General features: G+C 47.3%; 1 protein-coding gene across 3 annotated transcripts in view; it reads right to left on the reverse strand.

Moving 5' to 3' along the window:
* The window catches only part of ELF5 (E74 like ETS transcription factor 5), a 30699-nt gene extending 17293 nt beyond the window's left edge, over positions 1 to 13406 (reverse strand). For 2 of the 3 annotated variants that reach the window (XM_077114382.1, XM_077114380.1), the window contains exons 1-2: positions 13300 to 13406; positions 6645 to 6769 (exon numbers count right to left, since the gene is read on the reverse strand). In XM_077114382.1, the coding sequence (XP_076970497.1) occupies positions 6645 to 6765 (121 nt within the window). In that variant the 5' untranslated portion in view covers positions 6766 to 6769; positions 13300 to 13406. Of the gene's footprint in view, positions 1 to 6644; positions 6770 to 11226; positions 11336 to 13299 lie in introns of those variants that run through there. The other variant, XM_077114381.1, reaches the window with a different exon arrangement.
* Between the last annotated feature and the right edge of the window lie 4823 nt (positions 13407 to 18229).

Raw genomic sequence — 18229 nt, forward strand, 5'->3', positions numbered from 1 at the left:
CCTCTCCACTCTCCTCTGTCACCCTTAAGCTCCTAGCAATTCTGGTGGAATTCTCACGGGGGTGGGGGGGGCATTATCTGAGCTGTACTTGAATGCAGAAGGAGGGATTTAGCTTTTTGAGCTGGGCAGGTGCACTTAAATGCTCACAGGGCCAGCCGAAGTGGCCCCAGAGGGGTGGGCACTGGAAAGCTCATGCCAAAGTGGACAGTAGCTGCTCATTTCCTATCGACCTTTGCCATGCAGAGTTAGGCCCTTCGTTGCCAGGCCCAGACTGTCACGTGAAATCTCCTGATTTTGATTTTTAAGTGCTGGCAACTTATTTAATTTAAAACAAAACCAAACAAAACTCTGGGGGCCAATCACAAACTCCTGCAGGCACTTTCTAAAGCAGCATTCCACGTGCTTTGGACAGCTGTCTTTTTTGAGATCATTGCTTAGACTGGACATGCAGGACTTTTTATAGTTTTTAGTTGAATCGTATTTTCTTCAAATTAAAACTTTTCCGGAAAAAGAGCAGAGCTGCTTTGCTGAGAGTGCAGGTGAAGGTATTAGATGGCTTCCCCTCCTTAGCTCCAGGAGGCTCCTTGAAAATCACTGTTCCAGATCCTGAAACCAGGGTTTCAGTATTTTGGATTCTCCCCCAAAGTTGAAAGAATACGTGGTTTCACACTTAGTGGTCCTGTTTCCTTGGGACTCAGCAGTAACACGGGAATCATAGGACCTACCTCACCGTGCTGTTAAAAGGATTATGTGGATTAATACATGTAGAGTTCTCGAGTAGGGCAGGACCTGTAGTAGGCGTTCATTAAATACCATCATTTATCCTTGCTAAGATTGGGGCTACCTGCTGGCCTTCCCACACCTCCACTTTAATTGCATTTCCTCAAATATTTCTAATATGTTCTTTTGTGCCAGGGCTTTAGGTTTATTTTCTTCTTTAAAAATGAGAAAATTATATTAGAAACCAAGCTAAATTGTCCCTGTATTGCCAGCATGTGTTAGATGGCCAGTGCTGTCCTCTGTAGCTCAACTGGTGGGGACATGGGCGAGTGCCTGTCACTCTGCAAAACTCTCATCACGCCCCTAATTCTGAAAAACCATGGCAGAGGCTGTACACCCCAGGGTAAACAGAGGGTGCCAGGGATAAGCGAAGCCACCTAATTATGACTACCTATCTTCAGAAGAAATGGCCAGAAGGCAGGTCCATTAATCCCCCACCTCCATTCTTTATGATAGACAGCTGATGTCTTCTCCATCTTATGCAAGTTTCTCTCTCTCTCTAAAATAAGGAAGGTTCTTGATAAATCCTCTCGCCATCCCTTCTTACTGAATTGCTGCCCCTAAGCCCTTCCTGTATTGAAATTCTGGAGCCAACACTGTTTGTTTTCTCAGAGCCTCACTTGGAGTGAGAATTTTGGGGGAAATTTTTATTTTTATATGACAAAAAAAGAGCTATGCCGCAGAATTTGCAGAATGCAAAAGTAGTGGGAGCTTTGGCTGTGAATTATGTCCCTACACTCTCTGTAGCAAGCCTGAGGCTTGGCTAGGAGGAGGGGAACAGTCTGGGCCTTAGCTTTCTCTTCTGCTGATTGGGAAATCGTGATGGGAAAGTTTGAGCAGCTAGATGAACCTGCCAGCTACAGAGATTTAATCAGACTACTGCTCCCGTCCCTCCAAACTAGGACTCTTCCATCTGGCCTCCTGAGAGATCTTCTACTGAGAGCTGCAGGATTGTGTGGTGTAACTGAGCCTGGACTACAGATGGACCTTTCTGATCTGAAGTCCTGGCTCTTTCACTTCTAGCTGTGCAATCCTAGCCAGGTTTCCTAACCTCTCTGGACCCCAGCTTCCTTCTGTAAAATAAGAATAATAATAGTACCTACCTGTAGGAAATTTTTTGGGAAAAGGAAACGAAATGATACATATAAATTACTCCGGGAAGATGGCAAGCTTCCAATGCAAGTGCCCGGTTATTGGCTACCGTTTTGGAACTATGTCTGCTCTCAGGGAAATGAAACTATTAGGTACCATTTTGGAACTACGTTTGCTCTCAGGGAAACGAAACCTTCCTCACCAGGGCCCCCGACAAACAACAGGGCCCAGGTAGGAGGAGGCAGAGAGTCTAGGTCAGAAGGGGCCTGAATTAGACAACTTCGGGCCATAATTAGTATAATTTATTAGCATAGGGAATTGGGAACTTTTTTTTTTTGCCTGGGGAGCACTTGAGAGAGTGGTCAAATGGACCACGTAGCAGCTTTGTTACTAAAAGGAAGGGCCTTATGAAGGAAAATCTGAAATGATAAAATTGTTCCCAGGTTTCCTTAAGGGCTGGTCTAACCCCATCCAATAGCTCTCCTTGGTTTCCTTCTGAGCCTGTGGAATGATTTAGATCAGGAGATGGAGAAACATAACCCGGGAGAAGTGTAAGCAACTGGACAGAGAAAAGCCGAGAATTGCTGGCTAGGGATCTGCAGAGAGACGTGGTCTTGAGAACGTGGAGTTGGGAAGAGGCAGAGAGAACCAAGTTCCGAACCCTCAGTCATGTGCAGCAGAGGTGAGAGGTGGCTGCTGGGGAGGTCTCCACCTGGGGGTGCCATGGGGAAGTGTCTGCTGCCACAGGGCTCCCTGCCAACTTCCAAACAACAAACTGTTGAGCTGGTTTTGATTTAGAAATTCTCAGACTCTTTCCTCTGCATGTTTTCAAACTTGTATACCCAGCACATGGATCTTAGAAAAGCCTACGTGAAACCCAAATGCCTCTCCCTGATATTCCGGATATTAATACGCAAGATCAATAAGTATTGCAGCTTTTTTTTTGAAAGCGCTTTCTCTGAATAAAATCTTGCTGGAAAATGCATTGTGTAATAATAGCTGACATATTTATTGCGTATGTGCCAGTCACTGTCCTAAATGCTTTTTTTTTCATGTTATCCTCATGACTGCTTTGAGGTCATCTAACATCCTCCAGTTTACGCATGAAGACCCTAAAGCGTAGAGGGTGCAGTCTCTTTTCATGGTCACAGCGAGAAAGTGACAGAGCGAAGAGCGGGTCACACAGGTGTACTGCAGCCAAGTGTTAATAACCACCATGCTAATAACCCTGGCAGGATGGGGGTGGGGGTGGTGCTGGCATCTGGCCTCATCAGCTGCCACCCACCCCCTCTACAGGGGCCCCTGAGGGATCTCCCAAGAACCCCTAGAGCTGCCCAGAATGATAAACCTCTGCTACAACTAAGTATAAACAAGATTCCAAAGCACAGGAGGCTTTGCACGTTGGTGCGGCCATCTCAGCAATCAGGGAGAAGTGTGTGGGTGTGTGGGGGTTCAGGGTGGACTTTCAGAAAGCAGGGGTGTGGCGAGGGCCCTACTGGCATTTCAGATGGTTGGCTCCTGAAGCTCGAGTGGAGAGGTAGCATTTTTGAAAACTCATATACACGTGAAACATATGTAGTCACCCCATTCTGATACATTCTCCAGCATTTGTAATTCTTTATTTTGAAACAGCTGAGGGGATAGGCCAGGGAGAGTTAATGAAATTCTATTGCATTTTGCAGTATGTGACTGTCCACCTCCCAGCCTGCCATGCAGCGAGCAGAAGTCCTACTTCAAAGACCAGATCAGAATCCTTTGTGGTTAGCACATGGAAGGCACAGACTTGGGGGCACTCTGCCGAAGCCATCTGGAAAGGTTTTGAGTACAGCTGGTTTTCCTGACAGGTGTAAGTGTGCTTCCCTGACTTTCTGCAGATAGGATTTGTATAACGGACACATCCTCTCTTTTTCCCTTTCTCTCCCATTGATCTCAAAGTATCCCAGCTATCGAAAATCCTGAGAATCGGGCAGGCTGAGGTGGAGAGCTGTGTGGCTTTGGTTCAATACAAAAAAATGACGTGAGGAGGGAGAAAGAAGGCTGTGTTTCTGCCTAACTGGGAGGCAAGAGGTGTTCTTGGCTGAACAGCACCTGCCAAGAGCCAGGCGCTTTCCTGAACACGTTACATGTTGGATCTCATTTAATCCTCTCAACTCTAGGAGGCAGATACTGTCACAGCTGAGGAAAGCAGATCTGAGATCTTAGGAAAAACCTGCCTGAGGTAACAAGGACTAGCCTTCCGGCGCTGACCAGTGTGGAAACAGGAATCTTTCGTTGGCCAGCCCCTGTGGAGACCGCAGAGTTGAGATGGAGTCTCCCCGGGGGCGTAGGCAAGGGCCTGAGGACAGAGGTCCCTGAGTCCGCCGCTCTCCGAGCTGCCACCTCACACGTTCCAGTCAGGGGAGGCTGTTGCTGAGATTCACAGCAACGCACCCTCTCTGGGTGACAGTGTCCTTGTCTGAAAAGACAGAAGCACCACTGGGCCTCCCTCTCACCAGAGAGCCAGGGAACTAAGAGGCTTGACCAGGGCCCAGGGCAGCTCCGAGAGAGGCACTCACTCAAGACTCGCCTTTCACCCCTTTTAGAAGGTCAGCGACATACAGCGTCTTCTGAGCTCCAGCGGCCCAAGGGGGGGCAGCGCAAAAGCCTGGCTCGTCCCTAAGAGAATGCTAGAAATCTGTGAAACTCCTGGAGGATATTTTATTTTTGTCGGCCTTAAGCCTTGTTGGGAATTTCTATCATCTTAAGGGATGGTGGGAGAAGAGGGCTAAATCTGTGATGCTGCCTAATGCAAGACTCAAAGAAGCTTCTAGAAGGCATCCTAGAAATAACCCAGTCCAACCTCCTCTTTTTACACTGGTGGAAATGTGGAGACCTTAGATGGAGAAAGCTGTGTCAACATCTCCGAGACTGTGCCAGACTTCTAAAGCACACTGGCAGCCTTCTGGAGCTCACTTCTGTTAGCCCTTCACCTTTAAACAAACACTTGTGTGTGCTTCTCATGTGCCAGACTGTGTCTCAAACACTTTGCAATATCTTAACCCATCTCATCCTCATAACAACCCTACAAAGTAGGCATTCTTATTATTAGCTTCATTTTACAGATGAGAAAAGAGGGGCAAAGAGGTTATGATGGCACAGCCATCAGGCGTCAAAGTCAAATGTGCTTCGGGTGGGATGTCTGGTTCCAAAGTCCAAGCTCTCGACCACGACAAAAGCACCGGCAGAGTGGTCAAGGCCACCCCTTCCCACCACCACCCCAACCACGGCCCAGCAGACCAGGCAGGAGGGACCTCCCAGGATGGCAGGTCTGGGTTAGGAGTGGCCTCAGCCTTTTGCACCAGCAGGGAGAAGGACGGGACATGGGCTAGGGGACTGGGACGTCAAAGCCTTTGTTTCTCTTCTTCAAATTTAGCCTGTTAACCAAATTACAAGGGGGAGGAGATGGAAGGCATTTCTCATCGTCTTTTTGGGAAACGAGGGGCTTCATAGACCTGATGGAGAATTGTAATACGTATGCTGCATGACCCAAGTCCGAATGCAATTATCTGGAGACTCCAGAGGCAGCTGTGAGACTTCACTGGGAATGTGGGGGCAGGGGCAGAGGGGGTGCACGACTGAATTACGTGGCAACGTCTTCAAGTCTGTGCAGCCCCTGCCTCTGGGCTTCCTTGGGGTGGCAGACATTTCACAGCATCCTTGGAGGCTGGCTGGCTGCCTGCTCACTCCAGGTGTGGGCTCCGGCACACCTGGGAGCACAGGGTTAAGGCAGGGCTTGATCAGCACTTGCATCAGCACCCACGTGGGGCGCACCTGCCGGGCCCAGCAGGCAGCCAGGCGATTCGGGGACAGAGGTCCTCAGAGAGGTTCTGGGGCAAAACTCAGCTGACCTCCCTCTGCCGTGGGATCTGCACAAGGTCTCCAAGGCTTCCTTCTCAGACGGAGAAAACTGATCCAGAGAGAGGAGGTAGGGGAGGTCTGGAGACAGCGAGGGGATTCACGTTCACTGAGCACTCGCTTTATGCCAGTCTCTGTTTTTTACACACTTTGACTCCCTCAATGCTCACAGTGACCCCGATTATCCCTGGTATAGAGCTGGAGAAACAGACGCTCCGAGAATAACAGTAACATTAGTGGCAATGACGACTGTGTGACATTCGTAAGGCGACGGCGTGCAATGGACTCCAGCTGCCGAAGCCAGCTTCCCTTGGAGCTTAACTACCCGTGGGGCCTGGGGCAAGTCGCTAAACCTTTCTGTGTCTCAGTTCCTTCATTTACAAGAACGATCATTCCTTTCTCATGGCACTTCTGTAAGGATGCAGTGGGTGCTTGCCATGAACACGTCGCTAAGTGGTCAATACATGTGAGCCGATACCCTGATCATCAAACTCTCAATTTTTCCAGACTCTGGGCTAAGGGCTTCCTTTCCACCATGTTAATTATCACAATAACCTTAAGAGATTGGCATGATATTAATGACAATTAATGGTATTACCTATTGGCTAAATGGGGCCAATTGGCTAAATGGGCTCGGAGAGGTTAGCCAGGCCCCCCACGGCTGTGTGGCTGGGAAGAGGCTGGCCTGAGGATTCCAGGGCTGTCTTCTCTGCAGAGGCCACCCTGCCTGCCACCAGGCCTCCACTGGCCCTCTGTCCTCCACACTGCCATTTCCCGCTCCAAGCACCGCCTTGTCGTCCGACTGAGGCCAGCGCCACCCCCTGTCCAACCCCATCCCAGCCGCCCGCAGATGGATGCCTTCAGACGCACGTACGTACCTGTAGGATGCTCGAAGGCAGGATAATACTCTTCGTTGCCGAACAGATCAGTCCACGACATGAGGGGGTCGCAGAAGGACGTGTTGGGCAGAAAGGTGCTGTGTACCACTGAGTCCAACATCACCCTGCAACGGTGGGAGAGGCTGTGAGGAGGGGCCCGGAGCCCGGGGCCACCCACTGGGCAGCGGGCTGTTCCCAACAATGGTCCGAACGCTTCGTTGCTGCTCACTGCCAGCCGGGGCGCTCCTTAAGCACTTTCCGTGCATGACATTATTTAATCCTCACCACGCCCCATGAGGTTATACAGAAAACTGATGCACGGAGGCGTTGAGACATTTGCCCAAGTTACAAACCCGTAAGTGGCAGAGCCAGGAGCTGAGGATTGAGTCTCTTCCTGGCAGCACTCCCTGTGTATTTACTGTCTGTATTCCCTCTCACCTGACCACCTGAACTCTGGCTTATAACAATACGCTTCTGGAAACTGCAAGAATTGCTATGTGTGAATATACCCACAAGCCCTTCTCCTACAATTTTAAAATCTGAAACCTCTGCAAACTGAAAGGAGGTGCATGTGTTTGGCGCAAACTTATTTCTCAGCAAAACATCAGCCCTGAGTTGATATCTATATAGTTTTATAGACTGTTTATATATAATAGTTATAATTTTATTTTTTCCCCTTTAGTGAATATTCCTATGATAGATTGCAGAAATAGTAATGTGTTTGAGCTCTCCTAGACCCTGCAGGGTTATTCTGTATTCTGTGGTGGATAAACAGTGTCGCCATCCTAATACCTGAAGAATTCTTAATTCCGCAGCACATCAGGCCCCAGGGTGTAGGATCTGGGATAATTATAGCTAATACTCACTAACCAGGCTTTGGACTCTGTGCTAAGCACCTTAGTACTTCACGTTCCTTATGCCTGGCCTCCTCAGGACCACTGTTTGGGGTAGGTACTGGGTTTATGAGTCTCAGTCTCTAGGTAACATGTGCAAAACCTCCCAGGTGTCAGAGCTTGGGTGATAACCCAGGTTTGTCTGTTTCAAAAGCCCATGATTCTAATAGCTGTTTTCTGCTCCCCATGCAGAAAAGGGGGCTCTAAGAGACACAGTGTCAGGCTGAGGCTGGAAGGAGGGCAGAACAGAACAGGTTCAGGGCCTTGGTCACACTCATCCTCGCCAGGCTCATCATTCAAACTACCTCTCTGTTGTTTTCCCTAGTCCCCTAGTTCAGAAAAAAAAAAAAATCTATGTTTAGGAGATGAAAAAAAATCTGTTCACCCACTTTGTCTTCTTCGATTCTTACAATAATGAAAGATACAAGATAGGGTGGTTCTGCTGCCATTTTGCAGAAGAGGATGCCACTTTAGTACTTCAAGTTTGCACAGCTGTTAAGTGTCAGAGTAAAGACCAGGCTCAGGTCATCTTAAAAGCATGGAGTTTTAAGATGGTAAGGAGGTTAGCAATCATCTACTCTCATGTTTCTCAAACTTCAGTCATTTGCCTATTACCATGATAATTGAGCACTACTATTAACAACACATTAAAAAAAAACACATTCCCCCTTTTTTGGAGGGTGGGGGTGGGGGGGGTGCATGGTCCTGGAATCGAACCTGGCATGAAAGGCGAGCATTCTACTTCCCTTTTGTTTTAACATAAATACATTCATTGCAAAGCAGACTTTATATCGCCACTCTAAATGGAAAATGGGTATTCTTTGACATACATAAAAATAAATAAATGAGCATTTAAATAAAAATTGTTTATCTGTATACCACCTAGCTCAGGGATCATTAAACAAAAATGCACAGTCCAAAGACCAGTTTTTATACAGCCCCCACAGCTAAAAATGATTTGACATGTTTGAGGGTTGGATGTTAAATGGCTACATAAGTACCTACCTACCTTCATTTTGCCTTTTGGCCTGCAAGCCCTAAAATATTTACTATCTGGCCTTTGAAGAAAAACTTTGCCAATCATTTTGTGGCTCACCAGGGTTGTGACTGCCATATGGTGGAATATACCAAGTGAGCTCAATTTCTTCTCTCTATCTTTCCATTTTCCAATTCAGAAAGCTGAAGCCCAGGGCACTTCATCTTTGCTCAACGTCACACAGTGGCTGAAAGACTGAGCTAAGTTATGGAGAGACCCCAAACTTTCCAGCTCTCAGCCCAATGTCTTCCCTTTCTAAAAGCATTCACAGTCGTATCTACTCACAGACACATCCCAGACATACTTAGATATTCAAAGGGACCTCACTGCGAAGCGGGCCCAGGATTGTGGGGTTCCAGAACTAAAGACTGATCCTTTGAGGGTTTCTTTAACTCGACCACCATCATCCCCATCAGTCCTGCATGAGAAACGTGCTCCTGCCATAAGTAAGTCGCCGAGTTTGAATTCTCACACTTAGGTGGTCTTTCTGGGCCACCACCCAAGAATGACCCACCCCAGGAGGGAGCACCAGGAGAGGTTCACATGCCTGGTGGGTTATCAGAGCCGTGGATCTCCCCTGGGAGCCAGGCCCATATCAGACACAGCTCAGGGCTGCCTGGCTTTGGGCTCTGATTTTCCCACAGATTGGATGGTTTTATGTCCTAAGCGGGAGGCAGGATGAAGAGGGATGGGGGTGGGGGTGGGAGGTTCTGAGGGAGGGCAGCCCTGGAACCCACAGTCACCTCTGCTTTCTTGACTGGACTGAAGAAAAGCGCTCCTCAGTGGGGGCTCAGGTCAAAACACCCCTTCCTCTCTGGGCCAGAGGCTCAGAACACTGAGGAAGAGGATGGCAGGCCTCTGACATGACCTTCGCTGTCTGGGTTTGGAGAAGGTAGACCTCAGAATGGAAGCTAGCAGCAGGACTAGACCCCGGGTCTTCAATAACAGTAAGAAATTCTTCAAGTTCAAAATGCTACCGTAGGAGTGAGTCAGTCACTTGGTAATTTGAATTTGATCATATAAAAATTAGAAATATTTTTGATCAACATGATATTTTAGGGATTCTTCCCCCTCTTTATCCCAGCCCACTCAATTACAGATCCAATTGATCTGTAATCTCATTAGTGCTATACCTGAGGCTGAATTTGATTCCCTTTGGTAATTCCTTTCACGGCAAAGTATACCCATTAAGTTTTCTTGAAGGGCTCTGTCAGGTGTACAAGTGCTATTTTCCTTCAGTAATTATTTCTTGCTTTTTCTGAAAAATGTCTATTATAGTAGCAGAGGCGTTACTATTATTACTTTTGCTATCACATTAGAAGGGGGTATTACTGACTCTGGGCATTCCACAAAGGGCCTTGCCGCTTAGCCAGCACACACTGGGCACGAGAGCTCAGGAATGACGGCTGCTGTGTGTTCAGGAGACCCTCTTGCTTAGGCTTTACCATAATCGAACACTTGAGCTCTTACAGATTCCTTTAATGGAGGTGGGCCAGAGTGGGCACGAACGAGCAGTTATTTGGGGCCCATTTCTCAGTGAAGACACTGAGTCCCAGTGCTATGAGGCCAGTGGCCCAAGGTTAAGCCACACATTCTCAATGGGAGCAATACTGTCCCCCCAGTGGGCAAAATTTGGTTCTTGGTGGTAAAAAAAATCCTTAATACGACAACATTTTGTGACCCTCCAAAAGGCCACAGTACATAAGCAGATGTACAGTGTATCTGTGGTATTGACATTTCACAGCGAACGATGGGGGCTGGTTGATCACTAGGGAAGAAATGTCTAAAAAGGCTCCTTAGGGGAGCAATAGTGAAACAAGGCTGGGAAGCACTGGGTTAGACCCAGAGTCAACGACAGGACAAGAACTTGGTGTCTAGGGAGGGTCCTTGGCCTGTTCGAGCCATACTTTCTGTCCTTCAAGGGTCTGGCTGGTTTGTCATCATGGGAAGAGCCCTGGGCTGGGAGTCAGGGTTCAGCCCTTTATACCTCTCCAAGCCTCAGTTCTCCGTCTGCTAAATGGGGACACTGACAGGATGCACTCGAAGGCCTGCTGTACCTCCAGAATTTTCCGCAGGCCCCATCCTACTGATCCAACGCCTCCGAAGGTGTGCACACGTACACTCAGGTGTGCACACGTACACTCAGGCGTGCACACGTACACTCAGGCATGCACACTGATTCTATGCGGGTAAACTCCAAAGCAAGCTCACCAAAATGAAGTAAAATCCAACCAGTACAAACACAGATTAAACGTTCAGCTCCGAGGAAGCTCGCTAATTCCCTCTTCTCCCTTTCCTCCTATACCATTACCTTCTACCCCAGCCAGATGTGGGAGTCTTGGGAGGGCAGTGGTCTCTGGGCATTCTTAGCCATGCCCCCTCCATACCCTGGTCCCTCGATCACTGTCCCCCAGCAGACCCAAGGCTGTCAGAATCAGTGTCCCCCAAATGTGGTCACCTTTCCAGTGGCCTGGTAAATAGGAAAGGGTCAAATACAATTAACACAAGGTTGGAAAAATCAGCTGGATTTCCTTCTACGCACAAGATAGGCTCGGCTGCGGCTACCTCTTGGGACCGAGATAGCTGTGGCACGCGTGGCTCAGGTCTCCAGATACCCCAGTGGCTTCAGAACCCTTAGAGTCGGCTCACTCACCAAGTGCGCCCAGGGAGAGGTCCACCCAGTCAGAGGGTCAGGCCTGTGGGCTTTTCGCCCACACACGGACCAGAGGCAGCAATGCCAGGGGCTGTGGCCATGGCCTGGGCAGCCAGGCTCCTCTGTTCAGCCTTCCGGAGAGAGGGGAAGGAGCAAACCACCCAGCCTTGGCCTGTTTGCCAGATGAGGAAAATTCCTTCCTGACCCTGGCGGGGATCATAAGCTTCACTCTGGGCATGGGACCAAAAGGCCACCCAGTTAAGCATCTACACATGGGCTGCTGATGCCCCCAAAAAATCATTGGGCAGAACAAGACCGTGGGGGCGGAAAGCATGGAAGAGGGGACCAAGAGACGCCTTCTGCAATTTCACCATCAGGGCAGTAGGATCGAGAAGAAAAATATTTTTCCTTCTACAAAGCCTCAGCAACACCAGGCCCTGGACTGTCCACTGGGTCCCCAGCTGGGTCTCTGTGGGGATAGGCAGGGTCTCTTCTCCTTCTCTGGATCTCTCTAAGAAGGGACACAGTTGAAGGAAACCCAATGGCGCATCTCACTTGCTCTTGAGGGCCGGCAGGTTGGGTGTTAAGTTCTGCTGGGAGAAATCAAAGCAGCTGTGGGAATGGACTTGCTGATGTCTTCTCAAGTGAGTCTTCATTTTTCTTTAGCTTGCTGAGGGAGTCTGTTTGTTTGCTTGTAGTTCCTTTTCTGAAGGTGCAACTAAGACCCATAGAAGGTGTGCTGTAGGGCTCACCGCGGGCTGCAACGCAAAGCTCCCCCGCTTTGGGTTAGACCTGTCTGGATAAAATGCCACCACTGCCATCTACAAGGCAAGTAAACTGGGGCAGATTTCTTACTAATCAGTCTGCTGAAATTCTATTTTTTTTCTTTCATACAAGTTATGGTATATATACCAAGGTATTGTATGCCTGCCTCTCTGAGCTTCAGTTTCCTCATCCAATGTCTGAAGATTTAATAAAATCAGTTCATCTATGCAGAGGTGTGGTGGCAATGCCTGTGATAATTCCTTTATTTCAACATAATAATTCCCTGTTTTAACAAGGAAAAATGAACCACCATCAGTCGATCTGAAAGGCTGCCACTCTGAGAAAAGAAGGCAGTCAAACGGGGGCAACGCTTGCAAGAATACCTTGAATCATGAAAAAACATTCTCACAGAGAACATGAGGACAAAATAATTACACTTTCACTCAAATGGGCAAACAATCCCTCTCCCTGGGTCTCTGAACTAAAACTAACTGTCTCCTTAAATCAATGAACTTCCCTGGGCCTCAGTTTCCTCATCTGTAAAATGAAGAGGTTGTACCTAAGGCAGTCCCATCCTTTTCTGCTCAACTTCTCAGCACGTCCAAACGTGGCTTCCCAGCTTGTTTGAGAAGGGGGCATGAGCTACCAGTTACTGCCAGAAGGGGGCAAACCCACAGGAGCCCAAGCTTTGCAGAATGATAACGTCTGAGAATACAGTGGAAAATCCCTTACCAGAGCTTTTCTGGAAGCCGTCTATTCCCAGGCACGATGAGAAGGGAACACGGGTTTCTTTTAATACTATTTTGTATAAGCCAACTCCTCCAGAATGCCCCAAACTATAATACGGTGGTTCTCTCTCTCTCTTTTTTTTTTTGTATCAAGGGGTAGCAAGCAGGCCAATGGAAAAAGCAGTTAAACCAGGGCTGCTGAGCTTTCCTGTAAGCAGAATATTTTTCTGTGTAAAATCCAGCTTCCCTTCCTAACGACAGCCGGAAGGCAGAGAATTGAGTGCCTGTTTGCATTCTCTTTGAGTTCCCCTTGGTTTAGTCAAGTGACCCAGTGGGAGTGAGGGGTGAGGAGGGGGCGTGTGGGCAGGCAGCCAGAGAAAGCAAAAATGTCTTTCTCACGCAAGCAGCTAAACCCAAGTCAAAACAGCTCCCGGGAGGCAGGTGCTGTGTCTGATGGATGCAGCAGAGGGGCTGGCGGTCAGGAGCTGGAGACAGATGAGCAGATCTGGGTCCCAGCCCAAGCCGCTGAGCCCTGACACCCCTTACAATTCATCCAAAAGAGCAAAGAAAAGGTGCTTACGTGAGGACAGCAGTGGCTAGGTCCAGAGCAGAGGTTTTCAAGGCAAGAGAAGGCAGTCGCTCCCAGCACCAGCGTACAGTGGAAATAAAGGCACCTGTAGCCTTGTGATATAAGTAACACCTACAGACAGGTCCGTTTAGTTTTTCAGGTTTATGCACAGCCCCTTTGATGACGGTGACATACAGTGTGACACGGCTCCTTGGAGGGGGGGATGGTTCTCAGATGCAGAAAGTTTACCTTTATCCTGCTTTTGTGCCCAGCTCACCACTTCTGTGGCCCAGGGGACTCAGTAAACAAGCCAAGAATTCTTGCCTCCGGGAGATCTGCGGGACTGTGCGTTTGCTGGGGAGTTCTCCTCTGTGCACGCTGGAGGGGAAACTCAGAAAAACGCAGCTTTGGTGCTTTTCTAGGCTGCCACCCACCCTCCTGGGCTGGCCGGGTCCTGCACTTTTGGATATCACGTCACTTATCCCTCCTTCCCAGGTGGCCAGCAGGAAGGACAGGCAGTATGGGGCAGTGGTTAAGAACACAGGTTTTACAAACAGATAGCTTTGGATTCAATCCTGGGTTCTCCATTTCCTAGCTGTGTCCCCTTGAGCAACTTAACTAGCTCTTCTGAACCTCGTCCGGCAAATAGCAGTACTTATTCAGGTTGCTACGGTGAGGATTAAATGAGGTAGTGCATGTAAAAACGAGGTAGTGCATGTAAAAACACCGTGCACGCCCTTCGCTAGCTATTATGACCGCAAAGTCTTCAGCTATAAAGTTCATTAATTCGAACCCCCTTTCCACCCTTCCACCTTCCGACCAGGAGAGGGAAGCAGCCAGCTTACAGAATGAATGCTGGGCCTTCCTTCCACTTTTTCATCCAGGCACTAATAAGACGTTGCACGCATGAGCTTACTCAAACTTCTCACATCTTTGGACACAATGAGCCGTGGGGTAGCTCTCTGCCTCTTCCCCCACCCCCCATTTTTGGATGGAGAAACAGAGAGGCTTAGCAGGAAGTCGGGTGTCCAAAGCTAATTGGCCAGGGGGCCTGACTTCGATGCCAGCTCTCAGGTGCCCTGCTGAGGCCTATCCTCTTTGAATGCTTCCCCGTGAAAAGCAGAAACCAGATCTAATTTAGGCTGTGAAATCTCATGCCCCAGGTCTTCTAGGGGATTGTATTTATAACCCAATACCTTCCGTACTATGTTTCCAGCCTTTTTTTGGGCAGTCGACTGTAGGGCCAAACTACAGACTCCAGCTTTAAAGCGAAAGCAGGGACTGGTTGGTTAGGTTTTCTCGAGAACACTGGGCACGGGTACAAGCACAGGAATACAAACAGACATACAGTCCGGAGAAACAAAAGGCAGTTCATGAGAGGATTTGGGATGTCATCATGGAAAAAGCATTGAAGATAAGGGAACTGTCTGTGCCGCTGACCTGCTAGGTAACCTCGGGCAAGTCAGGCAGTTTCTAGGCTTCGTTCTCTGCTGTGACGAAGGGGGAGGCTGGATGAGAAGAGTGTTTTCAAAAGCTGTACTCTGAGGAACCCACGCGGTTCCCTGACACCCTCACCAGGGCTGTTGGGGCTCAGAGGATGGGGACTGGAGTGGATTCAGCTCTAGACCCCTCCCCGACTCAGTAAGGGCATCTCAGCTTTTACATAAGTCTCTCGGGTACAATTTCATTTGAACAAAAGAATCTGCCCTTAAAAAGCGGTTGCAAATACCTGGATTAGATGCTCTTTGAGATGCCTTTAAGCTCTAAAATATTTTGATTTCTCCTCTTCCTCCTTGGTTCCACATACCATGTTCTCTGTGGTTGGATGCTTTCCCATCTTGTCTCTGTTTTCTGAAATGCTTCTAATGTTTGGTTCTGACGCACACACTCTGCTCAGTGGAGGAGTTTTCAAGGAAAACACTTTTCTGATATTATTTTTAGAAAAGAGTTCGTTGGAGTAAATACATTTTTCTATGCTCTATTGGCACAAATATTTAAGAATGTAAAGTTTTCCTGCAGTGGGTATGTATGACAACAAGCTCCATTTGTCTCACTGATCTGAATGTATAATACAGCATCTTTGGGTGCAAAGCACGAAATTAAAGGCTTCTGGACTAGTGGATAAAAGAGACGATGAAGATTAAACCAAAATAAAAGAGGAATTTGACTCTCATTAAGCATAGCCATCACATTTACCTACATGTAATTGGAGTGGTGATCTAGGATGATATCAAACACTAAGCTTATAAAAACTATTATGAATGTCTTTTGGGAGACAAGAGGCAAGGTCTGGGGATGGGGAAGTAGGAGATGCAAACTAAGGCCTGAAAATAAGGAAAGGGTGGACAGAAGAAGGAATAGAGCATTTTAGAATTCCAAGGTTATTTTCCTTCTAGTGTCTCCATCATATAATAATAACAGGTTATACTAATTGGTCTTAAAATTGTAACTTAGTGGCTAAGAGGGCAGATTCTGGAAGGAGACTTCCTAGGTTTAAATCCCTACTTTGCCATTTGGTATCTAGGAAAGCCTTGGGAAGGTTTTATTTAACATCCTGCTTCTCAGTCACTGTATCTTTAAAATGGGGGACAAAGAATATACCTCATTTAAGACTGTCATGTAAATTAAAGGAATTAAAATCTACCAAGTGTAGAGAACCCTACATATGAACTCTATTGCCAATGTGCCAGGTATGTTATTTTCATTGCTGACATTAAATCCTCTGAAAAATTCTATGAGGAAGTTACTTATTATCCTCATTTTACAGACACAGAAACTAAGATACAGAGAGGTTAAGTAACTCACCTATGGTCACACAGCTAAGTGACAAGGCAAATATTTTTATCCAGCCTTCCTGGCTCCATGTTCTTAACCGCCATACTAACCACTCTCTGGGGACTCAGGGGGTGGTTCTTTGGGGAAAAGGGGGAGTGGACCCCACTTATAGAATATCTGACATTGTGGTGGGATCATTCACTGTCTTACCTCGGTGACTTTTCACGGCATCCCTGGGAGGTAGCTATTATGACTCTTTTTTTTTTTTATAGCTTTTTATTCAGCAGTGTCTAATCTAGTAAACCCATCAATTGAGTCAATATCATTTACTTTATTTTTCAGTTCTAGATTTTCTACTTGGATCTTTTTTTCAAATCTGTTGTCACTTTTTTCTTCACATTTTTAAACTTTTTTTATTGTTAAATATACATACAAAGTAAAAACAATGATTTTTAAAATACACTCCAACAAGTAGTTACAGAACAGATTTCAGAGTTTCTTATGAGTGACCATTCCACTATTTCAGATTTTTCCTTCTAGCTGCTCCAAAATACTGGAGTTATGACTCTCTTTTTAAGATGAGGGAACAGAGATACCTTGCAGGGCATTACCAGCTGGTTAGCGACCAAGCTGGGGCCAAACCCAGGCCTGTCTACTGTTAGAACCGCTTGATGGACACAGGAGCTCAAGCTGGCCTCTTTCTTTTTGGTCTGGGCTTAGCACTGACCTTAGAGGAACCCTTCCCTTTCTGTTGGCCCAAGCTCCCTGGGTCTCATGGCCATGCCTGGCACAGTCTGTCTTTCACAGTCAGTTGGACATTCTGGAACCCTATTAAGTCTCTTGGGCCTAGTATGGTTCTTGGGACAAAAGACGACCCTCAAATAAGTGCAAGTGAATTAAAGGACAAGTCACCTGACATGAAGCTGGAGGCCCTCACTCAATTATTTGCCAGATATTACAGGCTCCCTGTCTCAGCTGCTTTTCCTAGAACCCATCCTCTTTAATGTAGGCCCACATTTCCTTATGCCATTCCTTCTCTTTCCTGATCTGTCACCTTTTCCACTACCCCACGAGGCAGCACATGCTGCAAATAAAAGAGAGTTCACCACAAGTTTACGTACGTTCATACACCATGCCCCTAAAAGGAGAGGATTTGCACGATGGTAAAATGCATGAGCATTTCAGACTTTGGACTTGGATTCCCATCTCTGGCATCTGCCACCTGGGAGACATCAGATTCATGGCTCATTTTCACTAATTAGTGGCCTCCATTTCCTTCTCTGTGAATTACCTACCATGTACCCAGTATACGGTGAGAGTGCAACAAGCGTTGGTTATTATCACAGGTTAAGGAGTGGAATACAGAATTTGGCTGAGACCCCTAACCTCTGAGCATTACCACATCAGTGGGATAATGTTGCCTTTCTACAATAAATAATCATAATCGTTATCATTCGTCAGGCATTTACTGAGTGCCAGGAACTGTCTTGCATGCTACATGTATTAAGACATTTAATGTGACATCACTCCGATGAGATAGGTACCATTATTATCATCTATAATTTACTGATGAAGAAACGGAAATACAGAGTTCAAATAACTTGCCCAATATCACACAGCCAGTTGGACGCAGAGCAGGATTTAAGCAGGACTAGCACCAGAGCCCACAGGTTTCACCATTAGGCTTTCACTTGGTGCCTCTGGGGAAGGCAGAAAATAGGTTGAAGGGACATCGGTTTTCGTGGGTACCTCCTTGTTGCTGGAAGGATCCTTGAGAGCAAGGATTGCGTCGTCTACCTACGTTTCTTTAAGGCATCCAACATGTGCTCCAGTACGAATAGGTGCTCAAGCAATTTTTGTTGTCTGATTGTGTATGCTCAGATTTTGTTCTTTGCTGTATTTCCTCTTTGGGTATCTTCCCTCATTCTCCTTTGCTCATCTCATCCCTCAGCTCTTCGAGCTGTACATCCTCCTCATTGGGAGCTCCCGACTCAGTTGATAGCAGCAGGGAGGTGGTTTCCTTAATAGTCCTTTCTGGCTATGAGCCTGACGGAATAATGAGTCTCTGTGTCATTTTCAGCTCTGAAGCCATCAAGAAGGCTCAGTAACGGCAAAGACAATGGTGGCAGAGGCATAATGGAAGCGAGGATAGGAATACTCGCTTAAT

The sequence above is a fragment of the Tamandua tetradactyla genome, chromosome 8, assembly GCF_023851605.1.
Source record: "Tamandua tetradactyla isolate mTamTet1 chromosome 8, mTamTet1.pri, whole genome shotgun sequence".
Classification (NCBI taxonomy): domain Eukaryota; kingdom Metazoa; phylum Chordata; class Mammalia; order Pilosa; family Myrmecophagidae; genus Tamandua; species Tamandua tetradactyla.